This window comes from Leuciscus leuciscus (genome assembly GCF_965113295.1).
Source record: "Leuciscus leuciscus genome assembly, chromosome: 6".
NCBI classification, from domain to species: domain Eukaryota; kingdom Metazoa; phylum Chordata; class Actinopteri; order Cypriniformes; family Leuciscidae; genus Leuciscus; species Leuciscus leuciscus.
Genome location: NC_138730.1, coordinates 43,881,772 through 43,907,080, shown reverse-complemented (window position 1 = coordinate 43,907,080; position 25,309 = coordinate 43,881,772). Strand labels below are relative to the sequence as shown.

The 25,309-nt window shown below is 38.4% G+C and overlaps 1 protein-coding gene across 2 annotated transcripts in view; it reads left to right on the top strand.

Moving 5' to 3' along the window:
- The window catches only part of LOC309501045 (potassium/sodium hyperpolarization-activated cyclic nucleotide-gated channel 2), a 73,669-nt gene that overhangs the window by 22,902 nt on the left and 25,458 nt on the right, over positions 1–25,309 (top strand). For both annotated transcript variants that reach the window (XM_082172985.1, XM_082172986.1), the window contains one exon: positions 4,303–4,464. In XM_082172985.1, coding sequence (XP_082029111.1) covers positions 4,303–4,464 — 162 coding nt within the window. The remainder of the gene's footprint in view (positions 1–4,302; positions 4,465–25,309) is intronic.

Below are 25,309 nucleotides of genomic sequence, written 5' to 3'. Positions count from 1 at the left end.
GAATCGCTGATGTATTCGCTGCAGGCCTGGGCGCCGCCATGTTTGTTTACATCCCGTGTCTTCACGTCATCGCGAGAGTGTGTCTTGCCGCGCGGCACATGCGCTGTCACGTCGGCGCCTTTCTGCTGATGTGTAAACTCACTGTGCGGGGTAAAGGGAGGCGCGAAGCCAGCTTCAGCAGCTTGTAACATGATAGCCTCTCTCATCCTAGCCGCCTCGCTCGAAACCCAGCGCGGATCTGCCGCCGGCCCGTGTGTCCACAAGCACTCGTATTCCCCCCTTACTGTCTCCTGCATCTCTTCACTTTCGGCCGCGCCCCGTAGTCCATCTCGGCGGCGAATGCTCAGCTCGTGCGTTAAAGTCCGTCACTTCTGACACCAAATGTAGCGTTTCGCTACTAAAAGTAAACAGACGGATTCTTCCTCCTTCTAAGGCTTTATTTAAGAACTGCAGGGTTACTGTTATGGCCGTAACCCACGCCGTACAACATGAAGGGGAGAGATATAACGTGCTGTCTCTGTTGTTAAACTCACTCTGTCTTCCCGCTCCCAGCTCTTCACTCGCTCTAGCCCCTTGACCCCGCTAAAACCCCGCCCCTTAAAGAACCAGGGACTAACAGATAGAACCACTTGTGAGTCGATTAACATTGTCGAGCAACATAACACTAACTAACTAGTCTCTTCCATTTATACTGACATTACAGTATGTTATTTTTTGTTGTTTTGTTATGCTATGTAATGTATAAACAAAAAAATGCGTGTTATGTTATGTTTTATGTCATGTGTCATGTGTCATGTCATGTCATGTCACAGTATGTAATGTTGTGTTGTGCACACATTGCAATCTTCTCCATCAGAACTTTCTCTAGATTACAGCCGCTCTTACTTGTAATGGTGAACACATTTCCAAAATGGGATTATTGACAATTATAGCCAAATGGTACATGGAGATTTCTCTTCAAGTGACTCGATGATGATGATGATGATGATGATACATGCTGCTTCCTCTGTTTATTTGCTTTGAAATTCTGTAGAGAGATGAAAGATGAAAAAATCTGTAATGGAAAACAGGACGAGAGAGAGAGCGATAGAGAGACGTGAACGAGACCTTTGGGTGCATTTGTTCACAAAGGTCTGATTAGCTGCTCACAAAGTAGCTTACTCTTTTCACTAAGTAAACTCAGGAGGATTCGTGCGTCGCTGCTGGGCTTCAGACAAACCCCCTGGACAACCGAGAGCCAGAGAGAAAATCTACTGAACAAATACTGTAATACGAATATATATCATTTTTCACAAAGGAGAAAATATGTGTACAGTAAAGTTTTACCTTCAAGTCGAGGCACTTTCATTTTGTAAAGCACATTTAAAACGTGCACTAAAGTTGTTTACATTAAAATATGTAACATTACAAGATGCTATTTTTATAAACATGTATATTATATATATCACATCAGTAGCAAATTAGCTCAAAAGGGAAATATGAATAATGAATCATCACTTGCTATAATTAATTATAAACATTTGGATCAGTTAATCGAATTAACTTCCTGTAGCTGAATTAATATTACAATCAATTAATCTGTTAATTAGTGAACACTCAGTATTGATAGTCTGTAAACTCTCAGAAAGGATATTTTCCGTGGCGACAGAAAAATAACTCTCTCTTAGCATGTAGCGGTGATCACTTTAATTCATAAGCAGACCAGAATCAATCAAAAGCTTTATTTAACTAAATCACAAACACATAGCTAATCTAAACAAACACACACACACACACACACACACACACACACACACACACACACACACACACACACACACACACACACACACACAGTCACGCATACATGGGTAAAATGGAAAGTGAAAGTGACTGAAAAAGCAGAACAGAATGGGGGAATGAAGCTGTGTCACTCAGTAAACAACAGGCCAATCAGAAGAGAGGCTCATGAATATTAAGTAGACAGGCCAAAATCGGCCTGTTTTTGGCAGAGCTCCTGAGAAAAGAGCTGTAAAAATATATTGAGATGTTTTTTGGTACTTATACCGCAAATATATATATTCTTAAGGACATCAAAACCTAAAATAATACTTCAGAAAGGTGTACAATATGAGACCTTTAAGTTCCACAGAGGTCACACCTTCGAGTTTTGGCTTGACCAATGAGAAAGGTGCGATTCTCAAGCGGGAAAGTTCCTTTGTTTGAAAGGCTGACTCATTTGCATGACTGGAGGAAGCTGGCAGTTTGGGTCCATTTATATAACATACACACACTGCATTCTATGAGAAGGAGAAGTGTGAGTCATTGAATGATGACTATTTTGATACCAGACACCACCTAGACATTAACTAGCAGTTCTGTCCTCAGGCATGCGTAACACTATACAGACAGACACTATACAAACAGTTATAAATACACTAAATGTCCTGGGGGAAATGCATGTTCCTTCATTAGACAAATTTCTGAATGAATTAGTGGAGAGAATTACATTTCTATGGGACTGCATGTCTGTCTGTTTGTTGTAGCCTGAACTTTTCTCCCGACGGAGTGTGTTTGAAGTGTATGAGGTGAGCAAAAGGATGGTAATTCTCAGTGAGGAAACCGGACATCACTGAGTCTGCCTGGGTGAGGGGTTGTGAAGATGAAGTGGAACAATGGTGTGTTTGATCCGTTCAGTCGTTACACAACACACACACACACACACACACACACACACACAAATGTGTACTGTGTATGTATGTGTGTATGTATATATATATATATACACACACACAGAAACATAGCCAGAAACAGCCAGAATTGAAAGATAAACTCGAAATTGAAAGAACTGTGAATTTATATCTCACAATTTTGACTTTTTCTTAGAATTGAAAGATATAAACTCAGTTGTGAGTTATAAAGTCCGAATTGCTAGATACAAACTAGCAATTCTGAGAAAAAAAAAAATCAGAATTGTGAGAAATTAGTTTATATATATATATATATACACTCACCTAAAGGATTATTAGGAACACCTGTTCAATTTCTCATTAATGCAATTATCTAATCAACCAATCACATGGCAGTTGCTTCAATGCATTTAGGGGTGTGGTCCTGGTCAAGACAATCTCCTGAACTCCAAACTGAATGTCAGAATGGGAAAGAAAGGTGATTTAAGCAATTTTGAGCGTGGCATGGTTGTTGGTGCCAGACGGGCCGGTCTGAATATTTCACAATCTGCTCAGTTACTGGGATTTTCACGCACAACCATTTCTAGGGTTTACAAAGAATGGTGTGAAAAGGGAAAAACATCCAGTATGCGGCAGTCATGTGGGCGAAAATGCCTTGTTGATGCTAGAGATCAGAGGAGAATGGGCCGACTGATTTAAGCTGATAGAAGAGCAACTTTGACTGAAATAACCACTCGTTACAACCGAGGTATGCAGCAAAGCATTTGTGAAGCCACAACACGCACAACCTTGAGGCGGATGGGCTACAACAGCAGAAGACCCCACCGGGTACCACTCATCTCCACTACAAATAGGAAAAAGAAGCTACAATTTGCACGAGCTCACCAAAATTGGACAGTTGAAGACTGGAAAAATGTTGCCTGGTCTGATGAGTCTCGATTTCTGTTGAGACATTCAGATGGTAGAGTCAGAATTTGGCGTAAACAGAATGAGAACATGGATCCATCATACCTTGTTACCACTGTGCAGGCTGGTGGTGGTGGTGTAATGGTGTGGGGGATGTTTTCTTGGCACACTTTAGGCCCCTTAGTGCCAATTGGGCATCGTTTAAATGCCACGGCCTACCTGAGCATTGTTATGAGAGTTATGCACAACTGAGAGTTTTTATCTTTCAATTCTAAGAAAAAAGTTAAAATTGTGAGATAAATTCACAATTCAGACATTTTTTTTTCAATTGCGAGTTTATCTTTCAATTCTGGCTGTTTCTGGCTATTGCGAGTTTATATTTTTAACTTCTAAGAAAAAAGGTCAAAATTGCAAGATATAAACCTGCAATTGTGAGAATTGTGCAATAAAAAGTCATTATATGTGTGTATATATATATATGTAGATAATAACATAAACAATGAATACATGCTAATGTTAATAAATTGCAGCTTGTTGTAAAGTTAAAAGTGTTTCCATTTTTTCCCTGTTTCTTACTAGTAAAGTGTGTCATTTCTGTCTCCAGTGGCACCAAGTGGAATTGCAAATATAATGTTTTCAAACAGGTTTCCTGGATACTTTTTTTAATAGAACTTTTATAAGACAAACTTTTGCTAATGTTGTGTTATGATTCCCCCCCCCCCCCCAGATCTTCCACATGACGTATGACCTGGCGAGCGCAGTCATGCGGATTATTAACCTGATAGCGATGATGTTGTTGCTGTGCCACTGGGACGGGTGTCTGCAGTTTCTGGTGCCAATGCTGCAAGACTTCCCATCAGACTGCTGGGTCTCCCTCAACAAGATGGTGGTACGTTATTCCTTTTTCAATTATGAAGGCACATACATAACAAAAGATGTCTGCATGCGGTGAATGAGACTTTCTTAGCGTGTGCCACTGAACAGTACAGCACCCCGCTAGCACTAATATTAAGAAAATTGGTTCACAACTCTCACAAAGCGAATATCCAAGTGGGGTAATATAATTGAATGAAATTGAATTCTATTAAGCAGAATCTATTTGCAGATATTACCTGATTCTCATTGACCAGCTAAATTATGGTTCCCAGTTGGTGTCTGTTGGATTCAGATGTTGTCTGCTACATCTAATAATGTTTATCTTTTCATGATGAAATGCATCTACATGATGCACACTTGATTTCTCAGAGGTTGTTCTTCAATAGATCACTGTAAAAAAAAAAAAAATTGATATGAGCCCTATTCGCACGGGTTTAGTATTACCTGGTGACCTCTAGTCATTTGTAATAATTGCGGAGGACATCTGCCTGTCGATCTAGTTTTAACTTATATCTATAATAATATATTTCATTCATAACTATTGCACATTGATTTCATTACTATTGCACATGTAAAATAGCCATAACCATAACTTAATATTAACTTAATTATAACTTCCGCTAAAACCTTTATTGTATTAAATTTTTATTTACACTGCATTATTTTTATTTTTACTTCAATTGAGCACAGAAGTACAGTGCATGTCACAAAAATATTTCACTGCACATCTTATATGAGTATGTGACAAATAAAAACCTCTGAATCTTGAATCTTGAATCTTGAGGTCGTCTGTGATCTTAATCCTGTGCAAATCCACCATGTCTGTAATTTGTAAAGTAAAAATTCCCACACAAATGACCGACCATATTTAGCTGAACACCGAGGTCCTGTGATGATATTAGTCCCGTGCGAATCGGCATCTCTGTGATTTGGCAGGTCGTTTACAATTTTTTCAAGGTTTTTGTTTCTTGTGCGCTTTTTAATCCATTTTTTGTGAAGAATGGAGGCTGCGTTTGAGTGTTTTGATAGTATTTTGGGTGCTGGGTCATATCGCTATACACCATACAACTACACAATTTTCAGAAAGAGAAAGCTGAAAATATGGCTGAAAACTGTATCACGATATAAGCGTTTTATATCGGTCGATATCGATAATTATTGATATTTTTTGTGACCTATTTAAAATAAGGACCAGGAGAAAAATATATTACATTTAACATTTTTATTTTAAACTGAACCTTCCTCTGATTATAATCCCCTCAGTTATAAAGGCAGAAATGTCAACAAAACCATGGAAAACACTCAAATAATTAAAATGTAAACATAAGTCTAAAATCACAATGAACGCTTAACAATTATCTTTTAACATTGAGGTGCAAAATTAAAGAATACGTAAGAAATGCCTAATAAAGTGTTATAAAATAGTGCAGAGTGTTAAATATAAGCATAGAGAAACCGACGACGGTCTTGCATAATTTGCGGACGACATTGGTCTGAATACGGTCAGACTTATAAAATCCCCCAAACTGCCATACCGGCGAGCCGACTTTCCCTGTTTTATCAACAATTTCCTCACTCGCTGCTGCACTCATTTTCCACTTATCACTCCACGCCGGTTCTGTTACTGAAGAATCCAGCAACACGAGACAACGATATGGCGCAACCATACTGTTACATGACTGGCTGTTAGCGTGTCACCCCCTACGGTTACCAGAGAGCCAGTGCTTTTGTTCATGCAACCAAACTTGCTTCGCAACCTCTGGTTTCTTCCAACGAAAAAAATAAAATAATAATTATCAAACGTTTTATCGAACGCATTTTTATTGATATTGATTACGTGTCTATCGCGATACATATCGTTATCGTTAAACCATGATTAGATGGAGATGAATGACATGTATAGCAGCATGCGGTGAGGAACATTCTTCTGTTTATGATATATCATACAGCTAGACCTATAATAACAACAAGACATTTCCAAGCAATAGCCTATTGACATCATATCCGGGAGATAAGTCAGTAAATTCGAGTAAAATCACAGGCTTCGCTTATCCCGTGCGAATGCACCACACGAAATTCAGACGTGGGGGGGTACTTTCTAAATCACACAAGGTCCCCAGATAATACTAATCCCGTACAAAAATATGTTTTTCCACTATCTTGGCAGATCTGAGCACATTTGAGACATTGTTGAGATCTGGGGCCAGTTTCACAAAGCTATTTTAGACCGGTCTATAGTGTTAGACAAGTCTAAAATTTGTTACCTTGGCAACCAGCAGTAACAATCAGTTACGTTATAAACAGCCAAAAGAAAAGGGAAAATGGCTCATAATTTAAACATTTCTTCTTGTTACTACATTCTCCTCTAAATTTCCCCAAGTAAAATGTCCTTGTAACTGTTATACTCCTCCAACAAACACATATTATCCGCTGGGGTAAACCGCACTGAGCGGCTGAATGCGCTTACTCGATCCGCCATGTCTTTTGTTTTGAAAAGTGTCTTAATTTACCCAGAATGCATTGCAGTGTAGTCCTACTTAAGATAGTCAGAGACCGTGCTTTGTGCAACGGTCTGATTGAGATGTCTATCTGAAGTCTGACTATCTACTATATCTAAGCCATGGTCAAAGTCTATCTTTGTGAAACCGGCCCCTGTACTGAAACTCTTAGAGGAGACGAGTGTGAGATTACTGGAGTGTTTCTGTCAGGAGAAACATCTGAGAAGCAGAAAACTCTCATTGCAGTAAATATGATATTAAATAGATCTAATTTGTGACAGACGGTGAGGAATTAAGTGATTTTTCCCATATTTTCTTGTGTCTTTTTGTTTCCTCTCATTGGGTTTTCCCACTCTACCTCTAGTTCATACAGTGTCGGTCTATTGAAGTGTGTGATGAAACTGTGAGTAAGAGTGTGTGTTGTTCGGCTTTAAGCTGTTTTGTGTGGGTGAGATGAGACAGGGTGATGGCAGTGAGATAAAAGTGTGTGTGTGTGTGTAAATGTTCAGGTTTAGAGATGTGCCAAAGCAGCTGCGCTCTTTGTACATCTCTCAAACAGACATGAAAGAACCTGTTTATAGGGCCAGGCTCTACACACACACACACACACACACACACACACACACACACACACACACACACACACACACACACACACACACACACACACACACACACACACACACACACACACACACACACACACACACACACACCACTAATTAAAAAAACAAAACAAGAAAACTAAGTTTACTGATTCACTCTCATGCCCTTATGAGTCGATCTTAAAGGGTTCAGCTTCTTAAAGATCATGTAAGAGACTTCTGACAGACTTTCCTCAACTGGATCATCCCAGTCTCTTCAACTAAAACTTCAACTCTCTAAAATCCCACCCTGCAAATCCAGTGTCAGCAAACATGAAGGTGCAGAATGATTGACAACAAGTTTTCTGTCAAAGACGTAAGAGTTATTTCTCAGGACACAAAGGAATACAAAAAAAAGGTGATTGCAACTTTTTCCCTCACAATTCTGACATTTTTTTTCCTCAGAATTGCAAGTTTATATCTTTCAATTCTAAGAAAATAAGTCAAAATTGTGAGATATAAATTTGCAATTGTGACATTTTTTTCTCGCAATTGATTATATCTTGCAGTTCTGACTTCATAATTCACAATCGCAAATTTATATCTTTCAATTCTAAGAAAAAAGTCAAAATTGTGAGATATAAATGCGCAAATCTGACTTTTTTCTTTCAAATGCGAGTTTATCTTTAATTTCAGACTTTTTCTCGCAATTGCGAGTTTATATCTTTAACTTCTAAGAAAAAAAGTCCGAATTGCGAGACATAAACCTGCAAGCGTGAGGAAAAATGTCCGAATTGTGAAATAATAATACATTTTATGTGTGGTATTGTGGTAATAAAGTCATCTTAAAATGACTATTATTGTTATATTACTTCCATAATATGGCATATTTCCGAATAAAACGGGATATTTAATGAGAACAAAAACTAAGACAGGACTTGATGTTATTTGCCTTTCTTTTTCGCTGATGTCATCACGTCCTCCCATTTTTCAGCTCTTCTTCTGCCTTTCACATCGAGAAAAACTTTGCGTTAATGTGCACTGATGAATCTTTGACAATAAAGCTGCCTTTCCCTTTTGGCTTAAAGTGAGTTAAGAAGTGTGTATAGGTTCAATTCTAAATGCATTGTGACTTTAAGAACACGTATATATTCACTTTTTCTAGTTTGTTTGTTGTGCTGAATTGTGTTACCGAGGCGATCCGTGTTGTTTTAGCTCCGTTTCTATGGTTACAGAAGGTTCGTGGTGATGTCACATGTGGCATTAAGGTCACTGTCCCTCTGGAGATCAGAGAACGAGGGACAGATAGAGAGAATGTGAGATGGCAGGAGGGCAGAAAGAGAGGAGAGAGCGATTATATAAACATGCAGGAGAAAAGGGAAGTTTCACACACATAGTGCCGTTTCAGAGAGCGAGAGCTGGGGTCTGTCACAATTATGTAATTTGAGCTAATTGCAGTTATTTGTGATAATCACACTCATTGCACACTTTATTTAATCACATATTGATCTACAAATAAGGGTATTTTCATGGGTCATTGTTTGAAATGAGTGCCAAGATTTCTATTTCAAATAAATGCTGTTCGTTTGACCTTTTGACAAAGAAAAATTGCATCACAGTTTCTACAAAAATATGAAGCTGCAAAAATTGATTTTCAACATTAATCATAAATGTTTCTTGGGCAGCAAATCATCGTATTAGAATGATTTCTGAAGGATCATGTGACACTGAAGACTGGAGTAATGATGCTGAAAATTCAGCTTTGCATCACACAAATAAATTATATTTTTGGTAACACTTTATAATAACTGCAAATAATGCTATACTTCATTTAGAAATGATAAATTGATCATTAATAAAGTATGAAAATACAATTATTTAACACATTATAGATATGCTTATAAATCAAGAATAAAGTATTTATAGCTGTATTTATAAACTGCTTATTAATGTCTATTAATGCTTCATAAATGATGAATTAACTGTTTACAGTAGTAATGCTTAACTAATGATTAATAGCATGCAGTTATTATAAAGTGTTACCATTTATATATTACGCTAGCTAGAAACAGTTTTTTAAATTGTATAATATTTCGCAATATTACTGTTTTTACTGTATTTCTGATCAAATAAATGCAGTATTGGCGAGCATAAGAGACTTTCATTTAATCATAATGAAAATCTGATGCTAAACACATCAACAAAAATCCTGAACTTTATCCCTGCATGTGTTTCCATTTTTATTTGCATTATGCATTTACATTTTAATCAAAACAATATAAATCTTTATTTTTTTTTCCATTTTTATTATTCTTTAAAATGTATTAGAAATGGTACAATGCAATTTATTAACACTTACATCATTTTATTTCTGGTTGAATGCTTAAAGTAGAATAAGAAATTACTTTAAAAATCAGTTTAAAATAGAAAAGGCACTCGTTCATGGAATGACCTTTATGTCATTATACCCTGTGTAATATGTGAAGAAAAGTTCAGTGTATAAATACTTTGAGGTCTTATACTGTGACTGATATAAGCAAATAAGTGAACCATAGTTTATTTGTATAATAATTTAACGCCAGCCAACATGTTATAATCGTGACCCACACACAAGCTGGATCAACACAGAAACCTGTGAAGACATTGATGTCTTTGGCAGTCGTTCACAGCTGTGTTGACAGGGCGTGGATTATGATCGATGTTCACAAAGAAACCACCTGAGACTTTCTGATGGTGAGAAGGTTGTTGGTTTGATCTCGGCTAGTCAAGTCAAGTCAAGTCACCTTCATTTTTACAGCGCTTTTAACAATATGGATTGTTTCAAAGCGGCTTTACAGTGATAATAGGAAATTACTGTAACAGATTGTTTAGGCTTTACATCAGCTCTAGGATAAAGTTATTGTCCAGCTAAAGTTAGTTTTGATTGATTGATTCACTTCCGTTGTGAAGATCATTAGTTATTCATTTATTTAATAACTAGGCTAGTCTCAGCCTCAGACATCACTCCCACGAACCGTTGGATTTGGAGTTTCGAAGTTGTTTTCTTTTAAATTCTTCAGGATTTCTGGGAGACATGTGACACGTTCTTTAACAGTCCGCCTGGAAACAAAGCCGTCGTGATGCCAAACCCCCTCATGGAAGAAGAACACCGTCAATGAACTTATCAGCATCAACTAAATGCTGTATTTTCGAAAGTATGTGAAGTTTGACGCGCCATTGTTGCAGTAAACTTGCACAACCGACTTGAATGAAAAATGTATTAGATGCACGCCGGTCTGTTATCGTAGGCACATCAACTTTACATTTTTACGCCCCTAAACATGACGTGGAACTGTGATTGGCTGCTTTACATGTCAGTCAGACGTCCTCTTGGGCGGTCCTTGGCCAAGAAAAGCTGCGATAGAGTCCAGACCTTCTGCCGTCAGTCTGAAAGTCTGCTACGTGAGACTAGATCTCGGCAAGAGGTGATGCATCGAGGTTTGATCATTTTAAAGGAACACGCCAACTTTTTGGGACTTTAGCTTATTCACCGTATCCCCCAGAGTTATACGTCCACACATACCCTTCTCATCTCCGTGCGTGCCGTAACCAGGGGGGCAGGGTTTTATATTATTTTGAAGTAGCCCCAGGCGCCGCCATTGGCTAGCGGACCCCCACCTGCTGTTAGCATCCCATTGACTCCCATTCATTTTGGCGTCACTTTGACAGTGAATAACTTTACAACTGAGGCGTTTAAAGACTCCATTTGTCCATGATTTATTTCTAAAGAAACACGAAAATGTATAAAAGGCTCCATTACCTTGTAGCTTACATTATGGCCCCGTAGAAGCAATTTTTGTAAAAATAGGCTAACGATTGCGTCATAACCACGTGACTCTCTGTCGCACAGTAGAGAGATTACCGTATGGACAGGAGGAGAAGCTCGCGGGCAATCGGGGAGACGTGGAGGCAAAATGACAAAATAATTAATCAGAATACATAGCAAAAGTTTCTCCTGCTCCAAGCTCATGGACACCTCCTACTCACACTCCGTCTCTGCACATTTCGGAAGGGAATGATTCAGATTTCTCTTGGCACAGCTACTAGAAGACAGACGGGTTGCTCACGTCACATCTACGTCGTAAAGCTCAGTTTGAGTCTGCGCAGTACGCTCAGCCATCAGGAAGTGAGAGTTTCTAATTGACTTCACTTTGTCTCCGTTGAATCCAATGGGGTCGCTGTGACCATTTCTTTTCCTGTCTATGGCCGTAACTCTGTCGGACGCACCCACCGCTAGCCTAGCTTAGCACAAAGACTGGAGGTAAATGGCTCCAGCTAGCATACTGCTCCCAATAAGTGACAAAATAACGCCAACATTTTCCTATTGACATGTTGTGATTTGTATAGTCACGGCGTGTACGAATAACAAGGTCACATGAGACTCAGCCATCTTCTAACCGTATACATACTGGGAACTATATTCTCAGAAGGCGAAGCACTGCTACTTGGGTGGAGTGATGTCTGTCGATGCTTGTTTACACCAATTGAATGTGCCGAATTGGTGCTTGTCTGGTCGATGAATGTCTGAGAAGTGACGCACTGTAATCTGGTGATTGTCTGCGTTAGTCAGCGTCTGTCGGTGAAATGTGAATTTCCCTTTTGCTGGGCATAACTGCAGCTTTACTATAGACAGATTAGAATTCCTCAAGATTCCTAATTAGAGTTCCTCAAATTCTAAATACAATTTATATGAAAGTTGTATGATGTGAAGTTTTGCAGTTGCAAGTAGTAAATGGCAGGAATTGAGATCACTGTATGAAAAAAAAAAAAACATGAATTATTATAATCTATGCTTTTTTGTGAGGTTTATGGTAACGGTAATGAATCAAAGCACGCTGAGGCATCTGAGTTCACACGCTGTGAATTTTCTGCATACAAATAGGCCTACTGATGTGTGTGTGTGTGTGTGTGTGCGTGTGTTGCTCAGTGCTAACATAAATCTATTAGGATAGCAGGAAGTCAAGGGTATGCAGACCTCAGTGGACACAGTGGAGTCCACTAGTGAAAATGTGTGTGTTTTTTGTGCAGATTTTATTTTTGATATATAAATATGCAAAAATATATGCAAAATTCGATCTTTTGGTTCCCATGAGTTCACATGTGCATCGTTACAAATTTGCTTACACCACTGACCATTTGTGGTTTCTGTCCATTTTATTTATTTATTTTCAATTAAACCTGGAAATATTCATTTATTTGTTGTTAAATGCAGAAAAATTGTGATATATTATTTCACTTTAAAATATTTTTTTTCTATTTTAATATTTGTAAAGTGCTATTTATTATTGTTAGGCAAAGCTGAATTTTCAGCATCATTACTCCAGTTTTCGGGTGTCACATGATCCTTCAGAAATCATTCCAATATGAAAATTTCTTATTATTATCAATGTTGAAAACAGTCGGGCTGCTTCATATATTCGTGAAAACTGTGTAAATAATTTTGTATGATCCTTTGAAGTTCTAAATACTGTCTTTACTGTCACTTTTGATCAATTTAATGCATTCTTGCTGAATAAAGGTGTTAATTTCCTTACTGACTACAAACATACACAGTATATATAGGTCTCAGCTGTTATAGCCTGAGCTAATTAAATGTGATCAGTTTTCCTGTGTTGTGACTTGTGTGAGTGTGTGCGTGTGTAACTGGTCTTTTGTCTGCGTTGTGTTTTGGTTGGTATGAGAAGAACAAGACAGCATTCGCAGTTTCACCGATCTTTTATTCCTGATATAAAACAAATGTAATCAGCCTCTTAGTGAGATTCGCCCTCGCTTTATCTCTCTCAGTGCATCACCAAAGCAAAGAGGAATAAATCACATAAATAAATAAAATGCATATAACAGAAAACATACCTGATATAAAACAAATGTAATCAGCCTCTTAGTGAGATTCGCCCTCGCTTTATCTCTATAAAACAAATGTGATGTAAACTCGTCACATGTGCTCTCATTTCACTTTTAGGCCCAGATGCAAAAATTTACTTTAAAATGGGATGAAATGACAAAAATAACCACACAGATAGATAAAATCATATTATACACATCAATTAGAGTGAAAATATAGGCATAAAAGCAACAATTAAAATTAGGATTAAAAAAGATTATCAGAGCCCAAAATAACCTCACCTCTCAGTGCATCACCAAAGCAAAGAGGAAGAGGAGGGGACATAACAGTAAATTGTATTGACTCAAGACATCACATCAATTAAAGGGAAAGGTACTCATTTCACTTAGGCAGTCATATCAGGTCATATAAACGAACAATTTTGTGAGAATTCTAATAAACTATACATACATTTAACAGTACACTTTCTGTACCTGTTACACGTGTGTGTGCGTGTGTGTGCGTGTGTGTGTGTGCGTGTGTGGACAAAATGCCCTTAATAGAGATGGCAATATCTGAAATCATTGTCCTTTGGGGACATATTTTGGTCCCCATGAGGAAAACATATAAATTATAAGTGATGTTTTTTGAAAATGTAAAAATACAGAAAGTTTTCTGTGATGGGTGAGTTTAAGGGTAGGCTTAGGGGAGAGAATATACAGTTGAAAAATCATTGTCTTTGGAAAGCATAAAGCATGAAAACCCAACATGTGTGTGTGTGTGTGTGTGTGTGTGTGTAGACTCACATGTGTAAGTGGATTAAACACAGTATGTTATTTCTGTCCCTCTGAGAAAACCCCTCCAGGGACACAGAGATGCTCTCAGTCCTCTCACCACACGCGTTCGTCCCTCCTGGGAAAACACTACCGCTAACATGGACCTGGAGGAATAAAGCGGCCGGTCACAGTATGGGTTGGTTCCCAGAATCCGGTTTAATCAAGGCTGACTTCTCCTTACTCCGAAATGTGTTTATTTCGACTTGATGTGTAGTACATAGTTTTATTTAGTCAACACGAAAGTCAAAATTGTTCCCATTTACTTTTCCTGGTGATATCGTACACAGTTCATCAATGCAGATTATTCCAAAGAAAAGAGAAAGTGTTCGTCTCCATCTAAGTATTTCCTGTTCACTAGACCAGTGGTTCCCAAACCTGTCCTGAAGGCACCCCAACACTGCACATTTTCTTTGTCTCCCTAATCAAACACACCTGATTGAACTCATCAGCTCATTAACCCATGTGATAATGAGCTGATGAGTTGAATCAGGTGTGTTTGATTAGGGAGACAAAGAAAACGTGCAGTGTTGGGGTGCCGGCAGGACAGGTTTGGGAACCACTGCACTAGACAACACCTTATTTTCAACTTTTATTTTCATCTCTTACATCATATAAGGACTTTTCTCAATCCAATAAATTCCAGATGGATAAAAAAAAAAAGATATTTATCATAAAAAATTAAGAAATCGTTTAAATATGGCATAATATATCTGCAGTAATAGGTTCTGACCTAATGGCTGACTTTAAATAATGGTAAGTTGAGTTCTTATTTTGATAATAGTAAGTTTGCGCATTCATTAATTGTAACCTGCATTGATATCGCTTATGTTTGCACCAATATATTAATCCGTGTGCCTGTTAAAAGGAATGAACGTTTCATTAATATCTCATTTTGTTGGGGATTAAATGGAGATTTATCCTGAAGCCTTCTGCTTCTCTCTTGAGTTTCAGAAGAATTCTCAACAACGTCTCTCACTGTGCAAACATTTGTCTTGGCCAAAAGGGAAAAATCTCGAAATCTCAAATGTTCATTTTGTATTTCGGTACTTGTTTTATTTCTCATCAGGAATTTGAAGAGAAAAATCTGAGATAAAGTTGATACCCCAATGAAACATAAGCCCTTCTGAGCAACGAAAGTGCCAGCTCTGAAAAATAACATTATCCTCATTGCAAAGGAAAGTTGCAGTGATGATGGATTTTTTTAGGCCATCCTGTAAATTAGCATAGCCCTGATTCCCTCGACAAAATCCCAGTAGGATTTTCCAATGGCTTTTTTGATAATCTGCACAAATGAACAACTTCTATGAATTTTAAAGCCTAAATACAATCACCAGGTAAAACGCTAAACGAACTATGCCATAGTCACATGACTTCACAGTCACCACCATTAAAGGGATACTTCAGGATTTAGCATTAAGCTTTGTATTAGTAGAAAACCTGTAGTATTTTCGAATTACCGTGCTTTCTACCCTCATATCCCCCTGAGACGAGAGATTTATGTATTTTTTTGTCTGGAAAAAATCCTCTGATGACGCAAAAATCTTAATTTTGCGTCATCGGAGGATTTTTTGACCAGAGGCGAGAGACTACAGCCAGTAGGAGGAGCTGTCCCGCATGTTCTCAACCCACCCATAGAGGGATCTCACTCACAGAATGTACACGTAGTTCAGCAGTCTTTCTTTGGAAGCTAAGCTAGCAGGCTCTTGTTCTGTGGAGAAAGCTGAGTAGTAGGGGTTACCATAATCTTTTTCCCGGACATGTCCGGCCGTCGAGATCGTCCAAAATGTCCGGGATTCGGCTTTTGCTTTCTGCAGTCGCCATTCATTGTTTACATGCACACCTTTAGTTTCAATCTAACTGAATTCATTCCGATTGGTGAATCTGAATGTAGTGTTTATATGAACGCTAAACAAGTGATCGGTTGATGTGCGTTTCGACATTGCTAAGAAAATCCCCGCTCCTCCGTGAGAGATACGAGACCGGTGCGTCTCAGTAATCACGCCACCGGCCTCGCGCCGTTCTCCCACGGCCCTCAGCCTCGTCCTGCTCGCCACAGTAGACATGATGAATGGCGACTGTAGAACGCAAAAGCCGAATCCAGGACATTTTGGGCGATCTCGAAATCCCGGGCAAACTCGTCATGGAGACTCACTAGTAGCCTAGCCTTGTTGTTTTCAACTGCGCTCTCTTACCGGTAGGCGTGGCTTGGGAGTGGCCTCCTAGGGCATGTCCAAGTGCATTCTGGGAGTTGTTGTCTTTCATCCACATAAGCCAAAAATACATTTTCTGGCTTTTCTCAGTCTAGAAAGCTCCAAATTCAAAAATAATTTCACATTTCTTCTACATAAATGACCCATTTTAAATACACATTCATCTTTCCAAAGGTGAAGTATCCCTTTAAGCTTCCAAAAACACTGTATTTATTTAAGAAATACTGTATATATAATTCCCTGAAAGTTTGAGTTATAATAGTGTGCATGAGTGCGATTATAAACACAGTAAGGTTGTGAAAGTGAGTAGATGAGTTTGCCTGTTCAGCTGATAATGTTTAATGTCCCCGACAACCTCTTCATCGAGACACATGCTAGCAACCTCCTTTAATACCCGGTGCACACCGTAGGATTTTGGGCCGTCCGAGAGGAAACGTGACCAATCGTGACTCAAAGACGGCTATTGTCACGGTCTTGCGACCAAACACAGCCTGTGATCATTTACTGACAGTGTCAGAATTCATCATGATCATCTCACAGTGTGTGTTTGCTGCTATACGACCTACAGATACTGACGAGCCAATAAAAATCAACATGATATGGCGCATTGATCAACGCAACATGGTGATAAAACTTCTTGGCTCTTTTCCCTAGCCATGACCACATCCATATTCTCCTCTTTTGCTTCCTCTTCTTTTTTCAGCTCACATTAAAAACCACAAGTGTGATTGATCTTTAGTTTTAGTTTACCACTAGCGCACGCTGATGATGTTTTACTCTTCTATTACTATCTTGCGTCATAGCCTACAATTCAATAGGTGTCATCATCGTACAGTCCACTAGGGTTGCCAACTTCAGAAAAGAAAAATGCGGGACAATCGTGGTTCTTTACAAGAAAATAAGGGACACTCAAAATATTTGTACTGTATCACACACAGTATATGTCATTTCAGGTTTGAGTGTGTTTAAAAGGTTCTCAGACATAAACACATTTGTTTTGCTTAACCTACTGTATTTATGCACAATTTAATTCTAAAACGAATTTTAAGGTCACACAAAAAAAGTCACATTACACACAAACCATAGATCAAAATAATAGCATTTACAGTACAGGCCAAAAGTTTGGAAACATTACTATTTTTTATGTTTTTGAAAGAAGTTTCTTCTGCTCATCAAGCCTGCATTTACTTGATAAAAAATATAGATTATTTTTTTTATATTGTGATATATTATTACAATTTAAAATAATTGGTTTTCAATTTATTATACTTTAAATTATCATTTATTTCTGTGATGCAAAGCTGAATTTTCAGGATCATTACTCCAGTCTATCACATGATCCTTTAGAAATCATTCTAATATTCTGATTTATTATGAGTGTTGGACACAGTTCTGCTGCCTAATATATTTGATGAATAAAAGGTTAAAAAGAACTGCATTTATTCAAAATAAAAAAATATTTTCTAATAATATAAATCTTCTTTACTATCACTTTTTATCAATTTAACACATCCTTGCTGAATAAAAGTATTGATTTATTTCAAAAAAAGAAAGAAAAAAAATTACTGACCCCAAATTACTGACCAGTCGTGTATATTGTTGTTACAAAAGATTTCTATTTTTAAAAATGTACTTCTTTTTATTTATTTTTTTTACTTTTTATTCATCAAGGTATCCTAAAAAAGTATCACAGGTTATGAAAAAATATTAAGCAACAGAACTGTTTCCAACTTTGATAATGAATCATCATATTAGAATGATTTCTAAAGGATCATGTGATAGACTGGAGTAATGATCCTGAAAATTCAGCTTTGCATCACATAAATAAATTATAATTTTAAGTATAATAAATTGAAAACCAATTATTTTAAATTGTAATAATATATCACAATATAAAAAAAAAAAAACTGTATTTTTGATCAAATAAATGCAGGCTTGATGAGCAGAAGAAACTTCTTTCAAAAACATTAAACTTTTTTGGTTTTCAAAAGTTGAAATGGTTTTCAAGTTTCCAAACTTTTGGCCTGTACTGTATCTGAAATACAAAGCTTTTGTAACATTATACACTACATTTTAAAGAAATTAAAGAAAGTAGTAACCTACTTTTATTCAGCAAGGACGCATTAAAGTAATCAAAAGCGACAGTAAAGACATTTATAATGTTACAAAAGTTTTTTATTTCGGATAAATCTACTTTGAACCTTCTATTCATCAAAGAATCCTGATTTTTTTTTTCTTTTTTTTTTAAACATTAATAATAATCGGAAATGTGTCTTGGGCAGCAAATCACATTAGCTTATTATTCCCTCAGGAAGATTTCATGTTTTCTTGCGTGGCTGGATGTTGGACTCATGAACAATAATCACGTTATTTGAATTCGTTAAAATTGATCCTGACCCGGTCGGACAGTGAAAGGGATTAGCCAGTGCGATTCCGGATCGAACCGGGAGCGACCAGACAGCAGAGGATTCTGTTCGCAAATCAAACAATGATTTGGCCCAAAAGAATAATTAATTCTCGATTTAGAGTTTGTTATTCATATGGTCTGATGAGTGTGGGCTGTGATTGGATGATGACCGGTGTCGTGATCATTCTCAAGTGTCGTGTTGCTGTTGTATCAGTGTGTGGTTAGATCAGCGTAGCCATTAATAAACGGGACAAGGGAGGTCCCGTACGGGACAAATAAATTAGGCCCAATATACGAGTTGTCCCGGCTAATTCGGGACAGTTAGCAACCCTACAGTCTACATCCAAGTTTATTAGATCAGTGTCGTACAGTGTGATTTCTAATGATCTTATGGGATTGCCGAAATCTGTAGCAGGCGTTACAAGACAAGTAAAAGCTTTAAAAATTACTGATGTGTTTTATGTTGTCGAGTAAAATAGGAAAACATCTTCACCGCAGACATTTAACCCATTAAAACTTAAGGACGATGGAACCAAAAGTGCTAAAATGCTCATTTTCAGGTTTTGGCCTACAATAATACATCATCCTTGCAGCACTTTAATGCACAACTGCTGTATGTCTCTCTACCGGCCAAGAGTCAATAGGGGATAAATAACCTCTTCCAATCATAAATGCTTTCCTCCGTAATTTCCTCTGCATCTGAATGTATTCCTCGTGAAGAGCAGACTGACGTTTAGTATAATTTCCCCAGGAAGCTTTTCTGCCTGACTTGCTGCATTCATGTTTGAGATGAAAAGCGGCACTGACTCGGTCCGACGCAGAGATGAATGGACGGCTGAAGAGATGTTGGATTGTTTTGGCTGAGATTAAAAACATATATTACACAGCATCTGGTGTCTCAGGGCCTGGGCAGCAGCGCGTGTCGTCGCATGCGAGGACTGCTGTACGTTTAGATAAGCTATTGCAAATAGAGTCTGAACAGGCTGGCAGCCCGACTACTAACACTATTACAGGCACAATCCAAGAGTTGGATATTCGCAGAGCTTATCAGCCACAGGGCACACGCGTGTCTGTATGGGTAATGAGTGTCTTCCCATACTGCCTCTTGCCCTATCACTGCAGACCAGGGCATGAGCCAATGAATGGGAGAGCGATGTCAAGAAAGCGTCTCAGATCCTATATGGCTTACATTTTCTCTTCCTTTCTGTCATAGACTTATACTATATTCTATTTTAGTCTAGTTACAGATGGGAATTCCTTGCAAAACATATTAGTATGTTTAGAATAGCTTATCATATTACTGGTAAAAAAAAGTTACATATGCTTTTTAAGTCATTTTTGATAAAAGCATCTGCCATATGCATGAATGCAAATATATGTAAATAGTATTTTTGCTGTAGGCTGATCCAAAATCTTATATCACGGTATGAGTAATCTTATATAACAATATATTTTGAATTTGACAAGTGAACCAGAAATGATATCAAGCTTGATTTTTGATATCTCTTTCTTGGCTCGTTATATGATCTGACTGCCAAATGTTATGACATTTGCTTACAAAATTTTATTTAAAATGCAAAATGACTATATTAATTTCCCAGATGATAAATGGACGCCTCTCGCTAAATTGAGGCAACATTGAAGAATTCTACTTTTTGAAAGATTTATCGTTATTGCATATGTTTCACAAACTCAAAAAACAATATGCAATATGCACTAAACGGCATGCAAGTATTCCTATCCCAACATAGTCAATGTAGTTGCAGGTTTATATTAGTATATACTTGATATTATAGACTGCGGTAGAATGTGTCCTCTATCCACTCTATTCCCTTGTCTCTGCAAACACAATGTCTCTTAGTGTGTGTGTGTGTGTGTGTGTGTGTGTGTGTGTCCAGTATAGACTCTCTACTTCTTCTGTTTTTGAGGCAAAGTGCTCTTGACTAATGTATAATTCATGCCTGTACACTCCAGTGTTCTTACAGTGACCTGCTCACTCTGACTCTTTCCTCATTTCCCATTTTTCCATTTCACAATCCTTTTCTTCCTTCCCTTCTACTCTGAATGCCACCTAATAGTCTTGGGGGAGAAAAATACTCAGACTATGTTTGGAATGGGATACTAGTATACTGCTTATCGTATACTATGTACATACTATGCCTTTACGGTGAACTAAACTATCTAGTGTACGAAGGTTATTTTTGTCATTCAGCATTGGAGTTTGATAGCCCCTCCCCTTTGGCTATGTAAGAAAAGCTGCAATAGTTGAGTGCGTGAAGTGTCCAACATGCCACACTTCATTTTTTCGGTTAATTAAGTGTATCATCATTTGAAGTACACTTTTTATTTTTGGTATTTCTACTGTGTACACACTATTCACTCTATTTATACTACAAAATGGCATAGAATAGTGCTTAAGTGGGACTTGAACTGGGGTGCACCTTGAGGCTATGTTGAAAATCTAGGCCTTTTTTTTATTTACACTTGGAAATATTTTATACTGTTCATTTTGACAAATGTAGTATTCCATGCATACTGCAAAAATATGCATATTTGCATACTGCCCACATGCTTACAAATAGTATGCTATTCAGCAAAAATCTTTCTAACTAAACATCTAAATTTATTATAATAATATATAAATAAATATAATATATTTTATTAGACTCTTGACACATAGAGTAACCATTTCAATTTGTAATCTGGGGTCTTATAGAGTCATGATAGGATGGTTTTCGGTTTTCAGAGGACAGCAACCGTAATTAATCTTGCCTTGGGAATTAGCCGGATGTCAGCACAAGTCAGGCAGCAGACACATTTTTAAAAAGGGCACATTTAATGGCTTCTTGTTTGAGACTGCTGGCAGTGCCCAACCACACACTGATCTCTGGCATCCCGAGACGTCTGAGAGCCATCCACTCTGCAGCTAAATGCTTTATTTATAAGAGTTTAGAATGTGGCACTGTAGGCATTTCGGTTATAATATGAATTGCATTCAGAATATGAAGCATACACAACTGAGCCAAAACATTATGACCACCTGCCTAATATACTGTTGGTCCTAATGTTTGCCAAAACGGCAACGACCCGCGAGGCATGGACCCTGCAAGCCCCCTGAAGGTGTCCTGTGGTATCTGGCACCAAGATGTTTGTAGAAGATCCTTCAAGTCCTGTAGGTTGCAAGGTGGAGCCGCAGTGGATCAAACTTGTTGGTCCAGCACCATCCCAGAGATATGAAAATCTGAAAAATGATGAGCTGAATGAGTTTTTCCTGCAGATTTGAAAATCACAGTCTCACACCCCACACCCACTCTAAGGGCCCTTTCACACCTACCTTGTTTGGTCCGGATTTTCTGACTTTTCAGTTTGATCCGAATCAAAATTACTGGTGTGAAACTTCCCCCGGACCACGGTCCGGACCAAACAGACGAAATTTGGTCCGATGAAAAGAAGTAGTCTCGGTCCGGATCAAACTGAACAAAGGTTTGGTTCGTTTCTAGTGTGAAAGCATTTTCTGTATGGTTCGGACTTTCAGACCATTTACAGGAAGTTCCGGGGGTTCCCGCGTGGCCTAAACAACTGAAGAAGAATATTTATGTGCAGATCTGTCCCACGGCGTTTCTTCTAGCTGATTCACACACACACACATATTTGTCCTGCGTCCTGCCGGCGACGATAAAATGTTCGCACAACGAGGACGTTCATTTGGCAAATTTGAACTAGCCTTGAGTATAGTTGGTGCTGCAGGGAGTAATGCCATAATAATAAAAGTATAGTGGCAACGATATGCGTCTGTTCATTCATTCTTGTCAAAGTTATCCGCCGAATTGACAACACGCTGAAGTCAGACGCACGTCCGTTTACAAACCAATCAATGTCAAGATGCAGCCCACATAGACGATGACGACAGGACGCAAGTACGTCATGAAAAGTTCTTTAGTGCGCTCGCATAATTGCAATGTGAAACCAAACCAAAACTAACCGAATGTATCAAAACATGACCTTTGGTTCGGACCTTGGTGTGGACCTTCGGACCCCCCCCCCCCCCCCCATTCACATCGGGTCTGTGTCGGATCTTCAGGATACAAAAGATAAGGAAAGCACCAGGCCCAGACGGCTTCAATTGGATTGAGATATGAAAAGCTGAAAAATGACTGGGGATCAACAACTGGCTGATGAGCTGAATGAGTTTTACTGCAGATTTGAAAATCACAGTCTCACACCCCACACCCACTCTTATAGTCTCTCTGCACAACCAAAAAGCACCAGACCCAGACGGTGTTTCAGCAGCCTGTCTAAAAACCTGTGCTGTCCAGCTGGCCATCATCTTGTCATAGATTTTTAGCAAATCACTGGAGTTGTGCGAAGTCCCTTCCTGCTTCAAATGCTCTACCATCATCCCCATGCCAAGAAAAATACCCAAATCGCAGGACTTAATGATTACAGAACTGTTGCTCTAACATCTGTGGTTGTGAAGTCATTTGAGAGACTGGTATTGGCTTACCTGAGGGAAATCACAGGGACCCCCTACAGTTTTCTTATCGAGCAAACAGGGCAGTGGATGATGCAGTCGACATGGGACTGCATTATATCCTGGAACATCTGGACAAACCGGGGACTTATCTGAGGATCCTGTTTGTGGAATCCAGTTTGACTTTCAATACCACCATCACATGACTCCTGCGGTCGAAAATAACCCAGCTCTCTGTTCCTAGCTCTACCTATCAATGGATCACCAGCTTTCTGACAGATAGGGATGTGTGTTCTCCCCACTGCTCTTCTCCCTCTACAAGAACGACTACACAGCCAAAGACCCTTCTGTCAAGCTCCTGAAGTTTGCGGACGACTCTACACTCATCAGAATCATACACAATGGTTACGAGTCTGCATTTATGCAGGAGGTTGAACAGCTGGCTGTCTGGTGCAGTCATAACAACCTGGAGCTGAACATGCTCAAAATAGTGAAGATGATTGTAGACTTCAGAAGGAAACCGCCAGCACTGCCCCACTCACCATCATTAACAGCTCTGTGGATGGTGGATAAATTTGGCACTCGCTTAATTAATCATGCAACATAGTGTGTTCATGTGACTGCATCGTAGCATTGCACTATTTGAAAGATTTATTGTTATATATACAGTGTTTTACTATTGTAATTTTTTTGCCACCTGACATGTTAAAATATGAAGCTGTTTTTCCACCGAATCCAGATTTGTTTTCAATTTGGTTTGCATCCATCAAATGTGGAAAAGAAAACATTATACCCCGGTTTCACAGACTTAAGCCTAAGGTTTAAGCTAGTCCCAGACTAAAATGCATGTTTGAGCTGTCTTAAAGGGATACTCCACCGTTTTTTCATATTAAACTATGTTATTCCCTTAACTAAGACGAGTTGATACATACCTCTCTCGTCTCAGTGCGTGCACTAAATCGCTCTGTCTTGCGGCGAAACTTTGTTAGCACTTAGCTTAGCCCAGTTCATTCAATATGGGCCAAGCAGAGAAGCTACCAAACACCTCCACGTTTTCCCTATTTAAATACAGTTACTCGCGTAGTGTAACTCGACCTAGGACTGTGACACAAAACAAAACGTTGCGCTTTTCTAAGCGTGTAAAATGGATAACTATATTGTATGGCGGAATACCATAGCAAGTGCTTGTAAGCACTTCGACTTGGCGCAGTAATATCTTCACTAGAGGGAGCTGGGGCCGGTGAGAGGATTTTTCACGAGTGAAGATATTACTGCGCCAAGTCGACGTGCTTACAAGCACTTGCTATGGTATTCCGCCATACAAAATAGTTATCCATTTTACACGCTTAGAAAAGCGCAACGTTTTGTTTTGTGTCACAGTCCTAGGTCGAGTTACACTACGCGAGTAACTGTATTTAAATAGGGAAAACGTGGAGGTGTTTGGTAGCTTCTCTGCTTGGCCCATATTGAATGAACTGGGCTAAGCTAAGCGCTAACAAAGTTTCGCCGCAAGACAGAGCGGTTGAGTGCACGCACTGAGACGAGAGAGGTATGTATCAACTCATCTTAGTTAAGGGAATAACATAGTTTAATATGAAAAATCGGTGGAGTATCCCTTTAACTGAAAGCAACTTGCAGTGACAAAGTTTAAAATATATCAGTGCCATTTTTTTTTTTTGTCTTAAGATGTTCACAAGTAATGTTTTTTTTCTAAAGCATGTTTAAAAAAGCTATACTTAAATGTCCTAATTGAACTAAGGCCTAATCCTGGCTTAATCTAAGCCCTCTCTGTAATACCAGGCCTATAAATAATATTATTTGAGCCACGCTTGAAGCCAAGCATGACAATTCTGTCATTATACAGCCTTGTGGATTACACTTTATTTCAATAGTCCACTTTAGACATTCTACTAACTATAAGTAGTAATTATAAGCTGTTTTCCATAGAGTGAAAGTGTATTATAGTGCAAAAGTCATATAGACTGATCCTTT